General features: G+C 33.9%; 1 protein-coding gene across 2 annotated transcripts in view; it reads left to right on the forward strand.

The window, feature by feature from the left end:
- The first annotated feature begins 7272 nt into the window (after nucleotides 1–7272).
- Nucleotides 7273–23155, forward strand: part of LOC131048515 (uncharacterized) — a 59096-nt gene continuing 43213 nt past the window's right edge. Inside the window, exons 1-7 of one of the 2 annotated variants that reach the window (XM_057982482.1) lie at nucleotides 7273–7555; nucleotides 7755–7887; nucleotides 11360–11492; nucleotides 11635–11732; nucleotides 11869–12006; nucleotides 12374–12781; nucleotides 13023–13334. In XM_057982482.1, the coding sequence (XP_057838465.1) occupies nucleotides 7786–7887; nucleotides 11360–11492; nucleotides 11635–11732; nucleotides 11869–12006; nucleotides 12374–12781; nucleotides 13023–13334 (1191 nt within the window). In that variant the 5' untranslated portion in view covers nucleotides 7273–7555; nucleotides 7755–7785. The remainder of the gene's footprint in view (nucleotides 7556–7754; nucleotides 7888–11359; nucleotides 11493–11634; nucleotides 11733–11868; nucleotides 12007–12373; nucleotides 12782–13022; nucleotides 13335–23155) is intronic. The other variant, XM_057982481.1, reaches the window with a different exon arrangement.

A 23155-nucleotide genomic window follows, 5' to 3' on the forward strand; every position in this document is an offset into this window, starting at 1 on the left:
GGTCAACAAAGCAAAATTTTTGATCTTGGTGGTCAACAAAAGAAATCGATTAAAGAAAATTTCCCGCTCCACTTGTAAGAAATTGTTAGAGTCTTGCAAAATTTCAATTGAATAGTTAGAAAATCTAGATTTTGGTGGACTTCTACAAGTCTAGATTTTATTTCGGTTACAATTGTAATTTTCTTGCTCACTGTCAGTGATGCGCTACAGAAAGGACTGTATGCGCTACCATAAAACCTAGATGCGCCATAATTATGTCTACATGTGCTACATTGTTTTCTTGATGCGCTACTCTGTGTGTTGGAAACACTGCTCTGTTTTTCTCCCACGCTGAGATCTACAGGAAAAGTGATGATTTGATGCGCTAAAAGATGGTTTGTATGCACTGGATGATGGACTTAAAGCGCTAGATGGTAGACTAGATGCGCTATCCAACAGACCCGAAGCACCAATCTATTTTGCAGATGCGCTACTCTGTTTTTCTTTCGCGCTGAGACCTACAGGAAAAGTTTAGTGGGGGTTATGCGCTAAAGAAAAGACATTACGCGCTATAGTAGAGACCCCACGCGCTAAACAATAGGCGGGACGCGCTAGACTGTTAACCAGATGCACTAGGGAATGTTTCCTATGCGTTGATTCCTGTTTCCCGCAGACTTGCAAAAGTAGTTAATTTTAAAAACTGATTTGATATATGGGGTTGGGCCCCATGGTGGGCGCCATAAATGTATGCGGGAAAAGCGGGTTGATAGAACTTAATATGTGAAAATGTTCCAAAAATACTTGTCCACACACACACAGAGGACTTCTTGGTGCAAGCTATGGAGTCATGAAGTATAACTCAGCTTCCCAAGGTGGGTCCCATGGTTCTCTATCTTACAATGTCCCTCAAACCAATATTTTTGCTCTCAAATCATTGAGCAAAATGGTTTAGGGATGGCAAATGCAAGAACGAGGGATGCTTTGATAGATTTTAGTATGAGATGCATCCTAAGCTATGCATGATTCTAGAATGCAATAAACTAGCTATAAGATGACAAGATTAGTATGAATACTATCCTAACATGATATATTTAGTCTATGATTGAGTTAAATGATAATAGAAAGTATTCTAAACATGCATATTCAGACTAATTTCTAGTTAAAAGAGAGGCTAAATGATGAGCATAAAATGATATGAAAGCTTGAATGTATTTGAGCATAAGTGTGATACTACAAATTTGAAGGATTGTTTTTTTTTTAAATGGAGGAATGAGAGCTCTATTTATAGCAGAAATAGGGCAATGGATGGTCAGGATTGAAAGATTCAATCAAGGGTTGAATTTGAAAGTTGGGGATCCATGTTTGCAATTTGCACCAATGAAATGGTGACAAGTGTCAACATAGGGTTGGGTTGAGAAAAGGGGTTGGAGGCATTAAATGCCTGAGAAGACCTTATGGTTCTCTAGAAGGTAAGGGTCAAGCTTAAATTAAGATTACCCATTGGATTAAGAGTTAATCCAAGGATAAACTCTTGTGCAAATGATTAAGAGATAATCATGGTCAAAGCATTAAAGTCCTGATGAGACCCTTGGGTTGGATGAAGGTTGAGTTAAATGAAATATTTTAACCATGTAAGAGGGTTTGAGTTAACCATTAATGGTTATTGAAGACTTTGGGGAATTAAGTGGTTGAAGACTTGAAGCCTTTAATGGTTATCAAAGACTTTGAGGTTTTTGTGGTTGAAGGTTTGAAGCCTTTAATGGTTATCAAAGACTTTGAGGTTTTTGAGAAGTGACCTCCCTTTGCTTAGGGATGTGACAAAGTTTAGAAGATGGGTTAAGCTAATTAGAAGCAATTAGAAGAGTCTAGAAGAATTTAGGAAGGGGTTTAGGAAGGCAAGTGGGAGATGCAGGATTTTGCAAGTGGATGGAGGGGTAATAGGATTTAATTGAATTAAATGATTTATTCAATTTGGTTGTAATTTGGAGAAATTAAATAAATTAGATTTATTCAATTTTAGGATAACTATTTAATTAAATTTGAATTTAATTAAAAGTGGATAGGGGGGATTTAATTGAATAAAATGATTTATTCATTAAATGGGCATGGTGAATTTAATTTAAATAAATTGAGTAATTTACTTAATTAAATAGATGAATGCGGGTAATTTAATTAAATTGGATTTAATTAAATAGAGAAATGAACATAAAATATTCATTTAGGAATATGGTCATTTTTATACGTCTACAAACAATATTTTATTTTGAGATTGTTTATAAATAAGTTTGCAATGATTTGTTTTCTTTGTGATTGTACTAGTCAACATATTTTTATTATTTTAATATATAGATTTATCTTGAACTTTTCTTTTGAAAATATTTTGAATATGTGTAAGAAGAATATTAAATTATATATGTAGATTCGAGACAAGCAACAACAATGTTTACTTATTTTGTTTTATAGGATGTGTTCTTTAAATAATCTTATTATTTCCCCATCTCATTCATTGATATATACTATAAGTTTGATGAATTTAAAACATAGTGCAAAAGCAATTAGATGTTCATATACTTGTATGACAATCCAATGCCATACAAAGGGGAAAGCTACGACACAATACGCTACCTATTTTTTGGTGGAGTTTATTGTAACAAAATTGTGACCAAATGTCAGCATGGGAAATAGCTACAAGATTTATTTCTCGCTCCACTTGTTGAATACAACTCTCCTTCAAAACGATGCATGTGTCTTCACATTTTTCAAAGTTGTGGGATGTATGACAAGTTGAGAATGATGTTGAAGCATGCTATTTGAGCAAGTTTTCTATTCAAGGTAAGCATTTTGTGAGTTTTGAATTTTTTTTTTTTCTTAGCAGATGACTGTGGATAATTTGAATTGTCATTCAAGTTCCATCCTCATATTTCCAAAATTTTTTAGAAGGAAATAACATTTGATAAATTTTATTCTTAGTTAGTCGGCTCACAATTCGATACTACAATGTTGTTGGCAATTGCCTTACGAAATATGGTAAATAAATATACAAAATCTTCTTCATTTTTGTTTTTATGATAGTTCAACTTCATTTAAATTCCTAAGTATACGAGAATTGAAGGTTATTGCCTAGAACATGGTTCTCTTCAGTCAACATGGAAGTACATTAGAGATTATAAGATCATATGCGATCTTTCTTAGGATTTCTAATCCCTCCACACACATCCCAAGATTTGCATATGCTCTTTATAATTGTACTACTACAAAATCTAACCTAAGAAAACATGATAATCATGCTTGCACACATAGGCTTCAACACTCACGTGTCTTGTGGAGTTTTAGTGAAAACATCATTTTTCATTGTAGCTATTTAGTTAGTCACAATCAGGGATTGCCTTCTCTTCAAATCAAACATAAAGATTTGTTAATACTAAATAGTGCATTGATAAATATTACTGAACCATTAACATTACTCAAGATGTACAGTATACATAAGATGGAAGGGCTCCTCTAAATGAAATTGAAAGAAACCCAAAGCTTGATTATGTAGACAATGTAAGCATTCATTTTAAACTTTTTATGGTCTGCAATTTAGATTTTAGATTAGCCATGGACGTCACCTTTTGGTCTTGTAGAGTGCTCATCATCTAATATAAGTTTAGTCAAGTATTTTATAAGTTTTTCATATAGTGTATTTTGTTTCTAGTATGTATCATTTGTAGAAAAACAACATTGAATATTTCTTCAACATTCTATGTTACTGGGTGTGGCAAATGGGTGCGATTTTCAATATGTAAATTTTTTAATTTAGATAAGGTGGTGTTGGGTGAAGATTTTATGAACTCGAGGAGGTTTACAAAATGTGGGATTTCACCATAGTATGGAAGACAATATCTCTCAGAAGGCAAGATACAATCTCTCCTATTTATAAGGGAAGGCTCCCCCTTTCTACTGCAATCTATATCTAAATTTATTCTACTTGCTAACTTTACACTAATCTAGGGTGATACAATTACTTCACTCTCTTTTTTCAAAGTATTTTCCCAATTCTTGATCTAGAATGGATTTCCTTTATTGATACTTAAAACAGTTCTCACTTGCAGTAATTCAAAAATCTATACTAACGAGACGTAAAGTGTCCATAAGAGTACAAAGCCTCCCATTGCTTCCTTTTCTGAAAATGATTTTTTGGAGGAGACAACATAAATGAAGCTCAAAGTCTTATTTTTACTACTAGATCCTATCAACCTCTTTACAAATAACCCTTTTAACCAATATTTTCCAAATAACAAATGAAGCACAAAGTCTTTATGTTGCTACTTGAATACAATTAATGAAATTTTTGAAAAAAATAATAAATTAAAGCTCAAAGTCTTTAACTTATTATCCACACGCACAATTCTACTTCTGAATTCCCAAAGTAACACAAAGTCTACTTAGCAAATTTGAATTACTCTTCAATATGTTACACAACTCACACTTCTCAACTCAAATTCTCAAGAATATATGACATAAATGACATAAGAACATCTATATCATAAACAAATATGATTCCAACACAAAGTTTGAAAGCCAAAATTTGTCTTCTTCTTATTTTGTTTGAGCTTGCAAAATCAGAATTTGAACACAGAGTCTCAGTTTGTTTTTTACTTTGGCTGAGTTTTTTTGCATAAAATAAAAGATATTAATTACAAAGGGCACCCTCATATATATAGAAGAGGTGTAATGAGCAAAATTAGGAAAAACTTAGCTAACTATGTTTAAGTCAAAAGTGGAGTTCGATTTGACTTAGGACTTGTGCAATCCTACATGCAAAACTGTATATACAAAATGACACCTGATGTAGTGATTGAAAAAACAAAATGACAATTGACTATATATGCATAAAAATGACTAAGTATCCAAAGACACATCTTTATTATGATCATCAGTCTTCAGAAAATCTTCATATTGTCGCCAGGTAGCTTGTATTCTAAAAACAAGTGGTGTTCGCAATGTTTGACACCACTAAGGATGGTGGAAAGATAAGATGAGGATCTTGCTTTTTGAATTTCATCTTTTTTTGACTTGGAGAAGGTGAAGTCATCTGATAGAAACCGTGACTACAACATATTTGAGAAAGACCTCCTAAGTTAGCTCAAAGATCTTCAAGATAAAAACATCTTCATTGCAACAAAAGATTGAAAATGCCTTGCACAAGAAGTCTTCAATGGTCCTCTAAGAGTAAAAAATTCTTCTTCATACTTAGAATAATTTTAAGTAAAAATTATATCAATCACTCTTCCCCATTTCAACCTATTATTGTTACAAACCAGCCCACCAAAACTAACATCCAACAAGCAAATACAAAGCCACAAGCTAAGCTCCTATTTCAAAAACATTTCCCACAAGTTAGTAGCTAAAACATGATTGGTTTGGTACAATTGATGACAATCACCAAACCGTGTCCTTAGACTAGTGTCCTATGTTGTTTCTATTCTTCAATGCACCACAACTATGACACTCACCAAACTATGTCCTTAGACTAGTGTCTTATGCAGTTTATATTCTTAAAGGCACCCAAAATTTGATAATACAATTGTCTCCATTAAATAGCCATAATTGTCTCTATTTTATTTCTGTTAACATATTCATTTCTTGTGGGGTGAATGTTTTAAGTAAAAATACTGCAAAACAACGCAATTGACAAAGTGATTAGGAGTATTCATAATAGTTTACATATTAGTTACCTATCACAAAAAGTCACCAAATTATAAAGATATGAGAATTGTCCTCTCACGTGAATTGAAAGAAGTCAGTGGTTCTCAACTTTAAACCAATCTACTTCAAAATTGGATTAAATCTAGAAAAAATTACTCTGAGGAATACAAAAGTATCCGTGGATTCATAACAAAGTCTCATATTCAAATCAAAAAGAGATGATAAAGTATCGAGAGAATGTAAAACACTATATAAATCAAAGCAAAAATCTCATTCTGTCATATAACCATAATACAAATTTTAACACAATAAAAATAAAAGAGGATAAAAACTAGGGTTTATTGATGCTCAACCCATTCAACCATATAATTGGAATACAAATTCTAATACAATGAAAATATAAAAAGATAAAAGTAGGGGTTGTTGCTGCTCATCTTCCTACTATAGAGGAAACAAATCACCTAAATTGATTTGCTCACACAACTTTGTCTGAGAATAGATGCATTGCTCACAATAATGCAACAAGAGATTTAAACAATTGTGCCAAGTATCACAATAATGCAACAAAGTGACTTAAATAGTTTCATGGACGACCATAATAATGCACCAAAAGTGATTTAAATTGTCGGATGGAACATATTAAAAAAAGTCTTATAATTGGATAAGAAAATTTCTATACTATGTTTGAAATCGACGACTAATTCACATTATTTGTACAAATTTAAAAGAACAAATTACAACAAATATTGTCATGTCTATTCTATCTACTCAAATTTAATTGAAATAGACAAAAAATCTTATCCTCTCATGTGCATCAGTATAAATTTTCCACGCCACCTTCAAAGAGAAAATTCTAGAAATATTAGAAGATATCTTGTCAACATTTTTTGTGTTTGGTTTTTTCTCTTGGATTAGTATTTCAAAAAGAATACTTTATGCAATGAACATCTCAAGACAATTAGTGGCATTTCTATCAAATCACCAATGTTAATAAATGTAATACACCTTATTGCATGAGTATGAATTTCCCATGACATCGTTCAAGAAAAGACTCTAGACATATTATAACATTTTCTTGTTTGGCTTTTCTACTTGGATTAGTATTTCAAACATAATAGTTTACAATATGCAAATTGTTAAGTATTATTTGACAACAATAGCACAATTGTCCACATCTTAATATAATTTCAATAGTAATATGAAAATGCATAAAAAAATTTGACAAAACAATTGAAAGCTGACATCAATATAATATGACTATACACTACTATTGTCCAATAGAAATAAAGATAAAAGATATTTGTAAAAATTTAATAAATACAAAAGAATGCAAACTTAAGAAAAAAATCAATAAATTTTAATACTTCATATCTATTGAACAATATTATTATTAGAAATAATTAAACTAGATGAATACATTAACATTCTACAAGAACTAAATATCTATTTAAATAAATAAAATATCCAATTAATATTAAACATCTTAAAAAATAATCTCTCAATATATTTCACATAATTTTTTCCTAAAGATAAATATTAATTTATAAAATACACTAAATAAAAGGCACCCTCGCTAAAATATTTTGAAAAGCCCCTTACGAACCGCTACCTTATTATCTCACGCCTGCCTTCATCCCCATCAGGCTTTTCACTCTCCATAACACGCATTACCAACGGCCTTATTATTTGATTTTGTGTATCATGTGCCTCTTCTTTCTAATTTTAAGTTCACTTTGGTTTGGCTCAACGGTACAGAAGCTTCTCTGTCCCTGCTATTTCTTTTCCATTCCCAGCTGTAATTTCCTTGTTGGGGAATCAAAACCCTAAACCATCCTTAACTTTAGCCTGTCTTTTAACAATCTAGAGCGGCAACTATTATTAACAGGTACGCTACAACAAGACATAATTCTTACTGCTTAAAGCATTTTTAATCGTTTTTATTGATTCGTACAAGCATTTTATGTTTCAAGTCATCACTGTTAAAATTGAACAGGGAGTTTTAATGTTTTTTTTGCCTTTTTTGATGAGGTAACTTGCGTTTTCTTTCGTTTGATTGTAATTATGTCACCATTGATAAAACCAAGGTCACTTAGTGCCACGATAAATACGAACAGGATGCCAGGGAGTAATACAGATTCCGAGTTTCATACAGATGGTGGAATTGACGGCGGAGAAATGAGTTCCACCAGGTCTGACGACCCTTCCTTTCCGGCTATGGTATATCCCTTTTCTTTCTGGCTTAAAGATTTCCATATGTTTTCTTTGTTCAAGGATCCAAACTTTGGAGTCTTGGGGAATTGTTGATCCTCATTGTAAGCATGAGATTTAGAAAACATTAAAATAAGTACTTGAAAGATACAAACAAACAACTCAAACAAATCAAGTGTTATTTATCAATTTCATTGCAAACCTCAGCTTGAGCTTGCTGTAGCAACTTTCTTATTAAGGAATGCGGATACAACTCAGCAGTATAACACACTATATTTTGATAATTTTGATATAATAAACTTGCATAAACATCCTCAAAATGATGAAAGGATGATAGTATTTATATATTTTCTTGAGAGGATGGATGAGGACAAGATGGGGGATTTGAGTTAAATTGGATTGATTCCAGATTCAACTCAAGAAAGTGGAGAAGATAACTCAACAAAATTGAAAAATTGTCATTTTGAGCTTCTAGGAGGATAATAATGAAATATTTAATTTATTTAATGAATAATTAGATAAACAAGTTATTGATAAATGAGTTAATATGTGAAAAGATAATTATGAATTATTTAATTCATTTAATAGATTTTTTTCTGAAGAAGTTATTGACTTGAAGCACGAGTTAACTAATGGAGAGGATATGTGAGAATAACAATTGAATTTAACATTTATTTATTTAATGGATTTATCAATGAGGAAGCTACTAAATTGTCAAAAGAGTAAACTAGCGGAGAAGATATGAGATGATAATTATAGATATTCTAATTTATTTAAATGGATAATTATCTAATCTAAATTAAATAATAAAATATTATTTAATTAAATGATTATATTAATGATAATGGATAATGTTGATAATTAATAATAGGATAAAAATGTGATTTATTAATTTATTTGAATGGATAATTACCTCATATTAATTAAATAATAAAGGATTTATTTAATTAAATGATTATAAAGAATGATAATGATGATAAATGATGTAATGATACTTAATGGATATTAAATGATATTGACTGGTGATAATGGATAAATTAATAATAATTAGATAAATTATTTTGGTGTCTATACACATCAATGGCAAAAGAAATAATTCACTTAAAGAAGTGCTTTATCCTTAATTTCAGTCCTTTATGTAGTTGACATAATTGTAACTTTTGGGGTCTATAGACTTGTGCCTTTATGCCATTTCATTCATGATTCACGATTCTTTGTTTTATCATGTCCATTTAACAGCTTTACATATCTAGCTACCAGATACATTTTGTTAAAATTTTTTTGTAGTATCAAATGACCCAAAAAAAAATTGAGTACTTATGGCAATGCATGTGTCAAATTTTAGTAGGGAGGGTTCAAACTTTAGGCAATCATAGTGCACATGACTCTAACCTTATCATTATCCCAATACTAGCCCCATTTTTTGTGCTTTCCTCTAAGATTTACCTGAACCTTTATGTTTTTTACTTTTTTTACAACTATGATGTGGCTGTGGTGGGGGCATCTCATTGCTGGCGAAGGTTGATGTTTAATGTGTCTCTACCTTCTTGGCTCTATGTAGAGCTTCTAGCAATAGGATGCAATTTTTTGATTGTGAAGTTTCCCTTGTGAGGTTACTTTTGGCTTAGATGGCATGATTGAAGTGTACATCTTTCTTCAAAATCATCCAAGAGTTCTTTTGCTGGTTATCTTTTGTTGACATCAATATCAGTAATGCGTGTCATGGATATTTGAACTTGGGGCTCCATTATAAAAGCCCAAATGATTTACCTCATTCATTTGATTCTATATAAAATCAGTTTGGATCTTGGTTCCTCATTGAGTTCGCCCACAATCCCTCTCGAGCACCCCGGGTTCCTTATGGGTCCTTCATATAGAGAAGTTGGGGTGCTCAGGAGGGATCTTGGGTGAATCTGGGCTGAACCTAGGCAAACTTGGGGGACCCAAGGTCTGCCCCACAAAAGAATCAGGAAAAAGCTATTTTTTAAGAACATTTTTATAAACAAAAAAGTGCTTGTATTCATAATTTCGTCCTTAAGTGATACAATTGTGAAAATGGTGTGTACTATGAAGGTTTGTGTGGTTTCAAGGCTTTACTATGGGCTTGGTGGCGAGGGCTTTGCTCCTCGACTCTGCCTTGTATCACAATAGGAAACCTGCGAGGGGTGCTGCCCCTGGACTCTATGAGGGGCCCTCGATCCCATTGGGGGCATTGCCCCTAGACTTAATGAGGGGCGCTGTCCCTCAACCCTGTTGTGGGCATTGCCCCTAAATCCCCAAGAGGGATGCTGCCCCTCAACCCCATTGGGGCACTTGATTACAATGAGGTGGTGACAAGGAACTGGGATCCAACTCTTGAGTGTGTTGGCATAGATGTTATTGTTGCACAACTTGCTAGTAAATAGCTTTAGATGAGGCAACTTGTACAGTATATGGCTAGTGGAAGTGGCATTGTAACTTGTCCTTTAAGTGAAATTGAACCAAATGTTGACTTTGATGCTTTTATAGTCACTTTGCTTCTATAGTTATGGTGATGTCTCTATAGATGAGGCAGCTTTTGCATGTGACACAGCTAGTGGGAGTGTCACTCCAATTGATTGTGGCTCAAATGGAATTGAACCAGATGTTGACCTTGATGCTTTTGATGAAGAAGAATATGAAGAATATTAGACATTGATTGTAATTTTGAATTTCATTGTGCAATGACATTTTGAGATTTGAGTATTTTCATTTTTTGCAAATTAGGTATTCAAATATTTCTATTTATTGGCAATTGTGAGTATCACTGTTCATATATATATATGTTTGTTCTTGTACCCGCACCCAAGGAAATCTTTTTGCTGTACTGCTGTACCAAGTACATGTACCCACTCCTGTACCAAGTACATGTACCCACTCCTGTACCAGAACCAGTAACTTAGTATAAAATGTTGGAGAAGATCCAGTTTTCTAGTCAATGGTAGCAAAATTATTGATTATGGTAAAGGATAAACTATTAAATAAACTTGACAACAATCAGAATTGAATTTGATTATTTGTGTCAATTAGTATGCACTTTTGGAATCATATAATTTTTTAACTTGGAGACAAACACACCATTATTTCTTCTAATACTTGGATTATAGGGTTTTGGGAATCAGATGTCATTAGGCTGTACTTTTGTTGTAAAACACAGCAAAAACTTGAATCTCAACAATCAGCACTGAACTGGATTATTGTATCAGCTAGGATGCACTATTGGGTCAAAATAGTTTTCTCCCTTTCTTGGTAGGAAAACTCACCAATGCTCTTTTAATTGTTTGAAATTATGAATTATTGTGTTTGGGGGTCCAATTAGCAATAAGATTTACTGTTGTTCTAAACAGCAAAAAAAATCAACCTCTTCGAATCATTATATCTTGGTTTTGTGATAAATAGCAAAATTGTTTTGAATACAAAACAGAATAAGTTGACATATCTCCAACGATTGGATTGTCTGCAGGTTGTTTCTGCTCTGGAAAACTCCATAGCTAGGCTGGAGGATAAAGTGCAGAATTCTAGTCCTCTTCACATGGAAATACAAAATAAACATGGCAATTCAATAGCACCAAAGGTTGTTTTTGAGGGTGATGAAGGTGAATCTCGCCCTGATGAAATAATGGAAAAGATATTGAAAAATAGCAACTGTGATGACGGACCCAGCCAATAAAAGTCAATTTCTGTCAAAAAAGTTTGAAATGGTTGTTGCTAATCAGGAACATGATGATATATGTGCAGAAAAACAGTTGCATTTTGCAAAAGCAAATGACATAAATCATCAGGAATGGAAAAGTTTTCAGCAGGGTGGAGAGGAGGAAGATAATGCAGCGTTCATGGTAAATTTTGCTCAGTTCTCTCATTGACTATTTTAATCATGCTATCCTATTAACTGCCCTTGTTTGCTGATTACTGGAATGCTTCAATTTGGGTCTAAATTTTAATGAGTTCTTTCAATTTAATCATGAAATGCAGAGTAACTTAGATGATTTGGATAATGGCTTGACTGAGAAAGACTACACTTCTGAAGCAATCGACCAGAACAGTCTAAACATGACTTTTGATACGGCAACTGATATTGTTGAAGATGTCTGTAATGGATTACTAAATAAGGTGTGTTCCGTTGAGACTAAAGGTGTGGCGAATGACTGTATACCCAGGATTTCTAGTGATGCTTCATCAACTAGAGAATCCATTCATGACTTAGCTGGTGAAGTTATTAGTAGTAAATTATTTTCCACAAACCCGTCTCTATTAATATGAGGACTGGAAGGAAGAGAGATCTCACTGTTGATAGTGATTTGGTCTCCAGGGGTATTGGATTTATTGATGTTGCTCCTGATAACTCTTCTAAGTCCTCTGTTGTTAGTACCGTAATAAATTACATTTTGATAAGAAAAATAATGCTCCTGCAAATTTGAATACTAAGAGTCATAGATTATTTCTATCTGAATGCAATATTTATGCTGTGGATGTACAGAGAAATGTCATGAAGAGCCTTAGAATCTCTGAAGAAACTTCCAATCCAGTAGGCAAGAAAATGGAGTTAAGCAAGTTCATTGATTCACATGTTCTTCAGACAGAGAAGGCCATCTCAGAAATTCAACATGTTGATTCTGGAGATCCCCATCTGGGTACTTCGAGATTAGGATGTCTTGCCACTTCTTCTCCAGAGAATATACCCCCAAAAAATGGAGCATCAAGGGTGCTTAGGCGTGCATCTTTAATACTTATACCTCCACATGGTGCAAATAGGTTCACATCTTCCTTTATGTCTTGTGAGTCAAGTAGAGTGAGGTCTCTCCTCTTTCCCACTGGAGGAAATAGATTCTTATCAGTAACTTCTGCAGGTGATTGTACCAAGACCCAGATTTGTAAAGAGCAACAGGTACGGTGATAGCTTTTTGAATGTACTGTTCTTGTGCTATCTGAGTCTTCCAATTGATTTGTTGATAATATACCGTCCACCTTCTATGTAATATCTCAAGCCTCTTGTGAATGTCTTTTTATAGGATGGAAAATGTGTTTACTAAACTCTAAAATGAATGTAATGGTTATCATTATTTGTCTGTGTTAGTAAAGAGTATGTCAGTCTTTTGGCATGTTTATCTGAAAGTAGACTGAAACAGGTTGACTTCAGTAACCACCTAGAGGAAAGCTGTACACTGATGGTAGAAGAGTCATCAAAGGCAGGGCAAGGCTTTCATTTACAAACAGGAGTGATTGACAATAAACAGTATTGTGAAGAAACACAATCTGGCTTAAAAAACACAATGGCTGAAGATGCTCATATTGAAGTGAAAGCTAAGAAAAGGCATCCTACCAATAATATTGGCCAACAAGATGCAGTTATGATAGATTCCATGCCATCTGGTTTCTATTATCTGAAGAACCCAAATCATAAGCCAGATGAGCCACAGGTTTTTCAAAATGAAATGGAGGTATGTCAGTCAATTTTACTCTGAGTAGAAGCAGGGATCATTATTTTGATGTTTTCACATGACTTTTGATAATTTTTTAATTGTTCTTTGTTTTCCGTCATAGGGAGTTTGCATTCCATATCTTTTTTGCATATGTGTAAGCATTTAGAGATCTTGATAAATGAGTACAAACTTTTTGAGTTCCCAGCATGCATTCCATGTGAACTACAAAGCATCATATTTTTATTTCCATTTTTAAGTTGCTATTGATATGCTTAGCTTTTAAGTTTTTTGATACAAGGATGCCCAATTAAATGTAATGTCCCCACTTTGAAATAGAATTTAATAATAAATGATAATAATAAAATTCATACATTCAAAATTAAATTAAAATATAAAATAATATAAATGAACATGATTAATTAAAAATTAATTAAGTTAATGAAAAGCCAAAAGACGTGAAAGGAAAAGTTGTGACTCCCTCAACAATGACATATAAAAGGGAGAAGAGAACCTCATTTGAGAGGGGGGATAATTTGGAAATGAGAAGTGCAGATCTGATTATGAAAGGCTGTGTCCCTTTCAAAAGGTAGAAATAATGAAGAGTTGCACTCTTTAAAGGGTGCTAATGGTGAAAGGGTATGTCTCTTGCCAAAGGGTATACATGATGAAGAGGTGTGACCTCTCCCTCAAATTGAGAGATATAAAGGGAAGGAATCAAAAGCATCTAGTGACATCACCATTGATCAGATCAGATCAGAATTGTTATCAAGTTACAGGCAGTAACATTTGTGTTCTTGGTGGTATGCATGGGGATGTGCTTAATACGTGTATGCGGGAAAACTGGGGCGATGAAACATAAAATGTGAAAAATGAAGCTAAAAAAGGCTTGTCCACACACCCACGGGACTTCTTGGTGCAAGTTATGGAGTCATGAAGAATGACTCAATTTCCCAAGGTTGGTTCCATGGTTCTCTATCTCACAAGGTCCCTCAAGCCAATGCCTTTGCTCTCAGATCACTAAGCAAAATGGCTTAGGGATGACAAATGCAAGAATGAGGGATGCTTATGATTGATTTAGTTATGAAAATGCATCCTATCTATGCATGATTCTACAAATGCAATAAACTAGATTATAAGATGACAAGATTAGTAACAAAACTATCCTAACATGATATACTAGTTTATGAGTTAAGCTAATGATAAAGGAAATAGTCTAAAATGCTTATTAGATTAATTCCTATTACAAAGAGAGGCTAGATGGGTTAATAAAATTGAGCATAAATGAGATACTAAAAGCTTGCATGGATCAAAATGGAGGAATGAGAGCTCTATTTATAGTAAAAATAGGGCAATGGATGGTCAGGATTGAAAGAGTTAATCAAGGGTCAAGTTTGAAAGTTGTCAATGCACGTTTTTAATTTTCACTAGTGAAATGGTGACAATTGTCAACATAAGGCTGGTTGAGAGGAGAGGTAAGAAGCATTAAATGCTTGAGAAGACCTCATGGTTACCCTAGGAGGTAAGGGGTAAGGTTAGGTTAGGGTTATCCATTGGATAAAGCTTTTACCCAAGAGGTAAACTCTTGTGCAAAGGTTAAAGGAATAACCATGGTCAAAGCAATAAATGCTTGATGAGACCCTTGGGTTAGATGGAGGTTAAGTTAGTCAAAAAGTCTCTAACCATGCCACTAAGGGTTAGTTAACCATTAATGGTTTGAAGATTTTGGGAACAAATTTGTAAGAGTCCTTCCAAATTTGGGGGTATTCAACAAGTTAGCTTGTTGAATGGATAAAGGCTTTAATGCCTTTTGAAGACTTTACTCCAAATTTGAGAAGTGACCTTCTCAAATTTAGGGAAAAGTGATAATGGATGGGTTTGGGGTTAATTGATTAGGATTAGATGGATTCTAGAAGAAATTAGGAATAGGGTTTAGGATGCAAGTGGGAGATGTAGGAAAATGCAAGTTGGTGAGGGAAAATAGAATTAATTAAAATGAATTACTTTATTTCAATTTGGTTGCAATTTGCGAAATTGAATAAATTAGATTTATTCAATTTGGGGTAGACTATTAATTAAATGTAAATTTAATTAAAAGGTAAGAAGAAGGGATTTAATTAAATAAAATGATTTATTCAATTAAATGACATAAAGGGCTTAAGTGAATTTAACTAAATAAATTGAATAATTTACTTAATTAAATAGAAAAATGTGGGTGATTTAGTTAAATTAGATTTAACTAAAATAGAGGAATGAACTTAAAATATTCATTTAGGAATATGATCATTTTTATATGTCTACAATATGTATGCTTAGTATATGAAGCCTGATAAAGTTGTAATGCAGAATCTAGTAATAATATTGTTATAAACTGCAATATGTATGACAGTCATACTTAATATCATATATATTCATAGTACATTAGAAGTTAGTGTACTTATAGTCTAAATCATGTTATTATTGTCAGTATTTAAGAAGACGGGGATGAGATGTTCCAAAGAGGGGTAGTCTAAATCCAAGCAATAGATTAAGTCCCAAGATAGGGTGGGGATCAGCGACCCATAAGCCTTGAGAGTATAGACCAAGATAGGTAAGGGCTTGGATCTGTAAACTTTGAGGGAACCTATTGTAGTTGGTCTCTAAGCGCTTTGGTAACATACGTAATCCCTTCTCCCTTAAAACTGAAGTAGTAGCAAGGTCTGATATCTATATTAATAATGATATTAATCATCTAATTAGGAAAATAGATAAGCACTTGTTAATAACTAATTGAAGAATATCAATCAATTTTAATATATTGAAATACATCAGGTAGGGGACATTACATTAAATTTCTGACAGATAAATTTAATGAGAGATTTATCAAATTACTAAATGTTTCAATAAAATATTTGTTTGAAAAACAAAGTAAGTACAGTAATGATGAGATAAACGTTAAATGAGCCATGTTAGGGACATTCTTGTCCTTAAGTTTGTATTTTCATCCAGGTTGTTGTCTTGTCTTTTTGGCTCCATTCCCTTGCTTTGAGTTTCCACAGAAGTTGCAAATCTGTTTATACCAGTTATTATTTCGTTGACAGGGGTGACAGTCATGATATCTTACTCATGGCTTTGGATATTTTTCTAATCATTCTTTATCTATTATCACTAGGAATTTGCAGTCCATATTCATTTAAGATGTGTGTAAGCATTTAGAGATCTAGATAAATGACTAAGAACTTTTTGACTCCCAGCATGTATTCTGTGTTGGATACAGAATACTGGATTTTCCTTTTCCTTTTTAAGCTGCTATTTATCATAGAAACAGTAATCGTTTGGGGAATTAATCGGAAAAACAAAAGTATAAGATTTTTTCAAAAAATCGGGAAAAAATCAAAATCGGGAAAAAATCGGATATACAAAAAAACGAAAAAAATTGCAAAAAAACAATCAAAAACTACTTTTTTAATATATTTTAGGGTATTTCCATAGCATAGAGATATTGTAGGCAAATAAAATAGACACTTGAAAACATGAATTGCAGGAAATAGATTTTCGTTGTTTATATTCATATCACTGATTACGTTCCACAAAATATACTACACCATAAATAATATCTAGATGGTGATAGATGTCAAAATGTCAATTACAATATAGTTTGTGACTTTGAACAAAGTCAACCTGTAAACTAAGTACAAAATTCCAAAATCTCAAATGTAGGCAATGACATGCTAGAGGGCAGGAGGCCCTGATGATGAAGCTCCTGGGCAAGAGCCTGTCCTAATTCCTTCAACCCATTCAGGACGAAAGTTGGCTTGCCTCATGATATCAAAATCTACAGACACAAGCGGACGATCAGCAGCAACATAATCATCATCAACATCATCATCATCATCATCAGCATCATCAACAACAACACTTTGGATATATCTCATCAAGGTCAATTGGCAAGCATTCCTCAATAGTTCTTGATTTTGCCCATGTAGAAATTAGTGTTTCCCTTACAAATGAAAAAACAATGAATAGTGAATACAATTAAAAAAACTGCAACTATATATTAATATTCTCACCTTGAGCTTTCCTTATCTTCAAGCGGAGGTTGTGATGAACAAATACCAAGTCATTCAGTTGTTGTTGTGATAGGTGGTTGCGTTTCTTAGAATGTATGTGTTCAAACACACTCCAATTACGCTTACAAGTTGATGAGCTACATGGTTGGCTCAAAATACACACCGCCATCCACCTTAAATTTGGTATTTCATCTCCAAAAGAAGCCCACCATGCAGCTGAAAAACACATTATATGGAGATGATATTGTAAGACTAAGAATATCTTATAATCTTAACAAACTTAATGGTTGGCAAAATAAAGAGATTGTCAAAAGTTTATAGAGTCTACCTGGTTGAATTGTCTTTCTGCTTTGTATAGCAGCCCTAGAAGAGAGAAAGCCCTTAGCATGCTTGTACATTTCTAGCTCTATCGTAGCCGCATCAAATTTTTCCAAGTCAGGAAACATTTTTTCCATGCACTTGAAGAAGTCTCGTTTGATCTCAGCATCAATTTCCAGGAAGTCAGTCTTATAGAATAACAAAGGATTGAGAAAATATCCTGCAGCATGGAGAGGAGTGTGCATTTGTCCATCCCATCTCCTATCAATTATGTCCCACAACGGCATATACTTATCCCTGTTATTTTCCAGCTTACTCTTTATCACCTCCTTGGCCCTATCCATGGCCTCATACACATATCCCATGGGGGGTTTATCTCCATCCACTAGTCTCAAGACTTTTACTAAAGGCTCTGAAAATTCTACAATTTGTTCAATAGATTCCCAAAATGTGGTAGAATACATATACTCTGCCATTGCTATGCCATTTGCTTGAGTTGTGAAACCAGACTCCATCCACTCAGCTGAAACAAACATTCGCCCCAAATTACCTTTTTGTTCACATAATGTTTGTAATGCAAAGAAATATATTGCAAATCTTGTCACTCTTGGTCGAACTAGCTCCTTGCCTCCTGTGAAAGAGCACATTATAGCCAAAACCCTTGTGTGATTATAAATAAATTTGGTAACTTTGTGAGCTTTCTGAAATGCCGCCTTAACCCGTTCAATTTTTCCAATGTCCTCTAGGGTTAGATCAAGGCAATGTGTTGCACATGGTGTAAAAAACATGGAAGGATATTTATCTGTCATAAGTCTCCCTGCAGCAACACAAGCAGCAGCATTGTCTGTGATAAATTGAACCACATTTTGTGGCCCTACATCCGTAACTACCACGTCATACATCTCAAACAATGCATTTGTGGATTTCATCATATTAGATGCATCCACAGATTTCAAAAAAACAGTGCCAATCTCACAAGAGACAAGGAAGTTAATGAGAGTTTGGTTCCTTCTATCTGTCCAACCATCTGACATGATGCTGCAACTAGTTCTAGCCCACTGCAATGGATGTTGTTTAACAACATCTTGAACATCCTCTACTGCATCTTTCACCATACCAACCCTCAATGATTCACAAGATGGGGCTTGAAACCCAGGACCTACAGTTGCAATAGCATCTACCATGGGTTGCCAATATGGATTTCTGGAAGCATGGAATGCTGTGTGAGAGGAGTACCAATAATTAGCAATTGCCCTCTTTGCTTGTTCAGTGACAGTTTTCCTCCATCTTGTACTCTCCAAAGTGGTTTGTGATCCTGGTGTGGTACGAGGTTGGAAGAAAGCATTAGTGTTTCCTCCACCTGTGTTTGGTCCATGTGCTATAGAATTATGTGTCGACTCAGATTCCCTGAAACTCCCATCTTCCATCTTCCTCACCCAAATGGTTCGTCCTGGGATTTGCAGAACTAGAACCTAGTTCAACCCCAATTCTTGCCTTTTTGGCCTTACTCTCAGCAATCCTGTCAAGAGATTGCTTTGCCTGATACGAGACATCTGCAGGGCATGCCTTGCATATCACGGTGTTATTTCCTCGTTCTTTGGACAAATGCCATTTGAAATGATAAATTCCACCACTGATCTCTTCTAGACACCAATTGCACTTGACCTTCGTGCTACTAGGAATTGCTGTGCAATGTGTCCATGCAAAGTCTTTTTGACATGGCATTGTGATCAAGAATGAGTTCTGCAAAGACATTTTAGTTCAGTCTTTCAACAATTTCAATTGATACTTTTAAAGATATGAGTTTTTATGACTACAATCAAATGTTATGACTTGACCAAAAAGACAATTGTGAAGGCTTTTAGACTACATAAAAGAAAGAAAGTTTCAAATGCTTATGTTTCTTGTAAGCATGAATATACCCATTTAGGTCATGTACAAGTAATTCAATTTGTTGAATCATCAATTCTTGCATTGGTGACATGTAGAAGATGACTGTTGCAGCAGTCAAGCATGAGGATTAAGCAAGTCTTCCTCAGAATGCAAGCTGGTAAGCTATGGAAGTTCTACAGAAGATCCACAATGCATTTGAAGGGTCCTTAAGCAATTGGCTTGTAAAACTTAGAAGATGATAATGGAATCATAAACCCACTTTGCTGGTCTTTTCCCATATGTAAAAAATATTGATTTTGGCCTTATGAGTGTTGACTTCAGTAGTACATTAGTATATTGCATTTGATCAGCACATTAGTAAAAAAGGAAAAATCAGTGTTGGTGAGTTTACACAAGAATATTTAAGTTGATTACCGATCAGTTGGTATTGGAGCAAACTTTTTCATGTGACTTGTTTAAGGTTGTTGCTAAAACATTTTGGATAAGTGTATGTATTTATTTCATATTTGATAGTTGACAACTTGACAAGGAAGTGCAGGCCATTTGGTGGCATAGTTAAGCTATGAGCAAAAGTTTGAAGAGAGAAACTTTAAAATATTGAAGATACAATTCCAATTTGACGTAAAGTTTAAACTAAACTGCAAATAAAATATCATATACTAAACTAAACTGTAAATAAAATTTACAGTAAACTAAACGAAGCTAAATATACTCCTATAGTAAACAAATGGAAATATCTATTAGGAGCGACTAAGCTAAAGTAAAGTAAACGAACCTAAATATCTACAGTAAAATATGACCATAATAGTGGGGAGAGACTATAATAAACAAATGGAAATATACAAAAACAAATGTATGACTATAGTAAGTTCATAAATAGAGACAAACATATTGAAAATAGCAAATGGAAATAAACAAAAACTTTGATTAAAAAAAAACGTAAAAACCTGATTTTGCTCCCGTGAAATTTCTCAAAGACTTGCTCTTGCTCTCGACTTGCAGATTTCGTAGAAGACCAAAGGCACCTAAATATCTTCGACTTGCTGCCCCTGTCGACTTGTATGGATCGATGTGTGCTCTCCGCAGACTTTAAAGAAAACGCGGGCAAAAATATCTCTGTTTTTTCATGCGGTTTAGGGTTGCTTTTTCCGTCGCGTTTTTTTGCCGTTTTTTGCATTCAAAATCGGGTTTTAATCACGATTTTTTGGTGATTTTCAATGAAAAAATCATTGACTGCAGTTGACCAATTTTTTCCGATTTTTTGTCCTCGACTCCCGATTAATCGCGTATAATCGCGATTTTTTCCAGATGCTTGTTTCTATGCTTAGCTTATATGTTTTTTGATACAAGGATGCCAAAAAAGTAACTTTCTGACAGATGAATATTAAATATTAATGAGAGATTTATAAAATAACCAAATGTTTCAGTAAAATTCTTGTGTTCGGAAAACAAAGAAAGTACAACAATGATTGAGATAAATTTTAAATGACCCATGCTTTAGGAATAATTTTGTCATCGTGTGTATATTTGCATTGAGGCTGTTGTCTTGTCTTTTTTGCTTTGTTCCCTTTCCTTGCATTTCCATAGAAGCTGCAAATCTGTTTATGTCGGTCATTATTTTGTTTACAGGGCTGTAATAGTCATGATAGCTTACTTATTGTACTTGGTATTCATCCAAGAGGATCTGGCACTTTGCTCAGCTTGCAGTCCAATGTTGTACTAAGTGGCATATCCCCATTTCCTACTAGCTTCAAGATCATCTCAAGCACATGTGGCCATTCCATGAAGTTCTAACTCCCAATATTTAATTACCAAAACCTTGTTCAACACAGACAGCACATGCAAAAAACGACATCTTGGGATACATGTTAAAAAAATGTGAGCAGTTGCATTTCTTGTAACCATCCTAACATCTGTTTGTTGCTCTCTCCTTAATGTATATTAACCATTGGTTGAATGGGCATCAAATAGATGAATATATAAACCCATTTGGCTACACATCTTGTCTCTTGGATTATTTTATAGAATTTTGCATAGTATAATTCTGTATAACAAAATTTTGGATTATATTTCTACGATGGTGTTCAATTGTCATTTTGTTCTCTTTATCTTGGTACTTTGATTGTTGTTATTATTGGATCATATCATTTCCACGCAACACGATATAATTTGTTTCAGTGTTTTGATCTTTAGGCACCCTGGGTTCTAGATTAGTGACATCACTGCCTATTTTCTATCACATAATAGTGGTATTAGAGCTTCTCATATGATTCCTTATTTGCATTTTATATCACCGTAGGTTGTGTATTAGTGATATCATAGCCTATATCCTCTCACATAATAGTGGTATTGGATTTTCTCATATGATTCTTTATTTGTATTTTGTATCACCCTATGTTCTAGATTAGTGATATTATAGCCTATTTGACTATTTCCTATCACATAGTAGTGGTAGTAGAGTTTCTCATATGATTCCTTGTTTACATTTTGTATTTTTGCTTACATGAGGTTTGACTCAAAATCTTTGACCCTTTGTCTTCCTTCTAGTCACTTCTTACAACCCTAGTAGGTGACAAATGCATTCATGTTAGAGATGTTGACTTCATAAATTTTATAGAAGATGGTAGAGAATCCCTTGCAATGATAGAGAGAGATGACTTAGACAAACATTTGTGCATGGGAAAAGGTTGGGATCATTGATCACTTTGCTCAAATTTTTTATAAAAGCATTCTTGAGTTAGTCCAATGTTTCATCACTCCCCCCAAAAGTATGTTTAGTTCCTTGTGCATGCTCCATGTTATGGTAGATTGTTGTGTGTTGGGCTTATTCCATACACCCATGTTATGTTAGGCGGCTTTTGGTGTTCTACACATGTTTTGGTAGGTCCACGTTGATGTGTTTTTTATGCACATGCGAACACAGAATAAAATACCCAAAAGTATCTTATCCTCTCTTGAACAAAATCTCTCAAATGCTGAAGATTAGCTTAAGGATCACTTGAGAAGACTCCAAGGTTCATGAATGTAGGGTCATTACGTGTGGATAAGCTCATTGGTTTGATGTGATTATGCTGGAATCACAAGGGGACTTACATTTGAATGTCTGAATGCTTGATTTGCTGGAACTAGATCATTTGATGTTGCTATATGGTGATGCTTTTTGTCCTAAACTAGCTTTATTTTAAAAAAATAGAAAAAGATGAGGGGTTGAGAGAGTCTATTCTAATCCTAAGAATGTAGGAAGATGGGTGAATGATTAGGTGGAATCCTACTCAACAAGGTCTCACCATCAAAATGAACAATTTGACACAAGCTCAGTGCAATCTTCTAAGGACGTTTCTAAGATGTTCGAATCAATACCATCAAACATTGATCACCATTCAAATTAGTGCATAAGCAATGAGTGTAGAATGATTCGAAGTTAAGCTCATAACATTCCAGTTGATCACACAAGGCGCCCTTACAAGCAGCAAGAGGCTAGTGGTATAGATTACGTGGATTCCACATGAATACATTCAACAAATCCCTTCACTCAATCTAATTTCATGAAAGCAAATCGAGAAGCAAAGACCATGCGAGTTG

The sequence above is a fragment of the Cryptomeria japonica genome, chromosome 2 (assembly GCF_030272615.1).
Source record: "Cryptomeria japonica chromosome 2, Sugi_1.0, whole genome shotgun sequence".
In the NCBI taxonomy this organism is placed as follows: domain Eukaryota; kingdom Viridiplantae; phylum Streptophyta; class Pinopsida; order Cupressales; family Cupressaceae; genus Cryptomeria; species Cryptomeria japonica.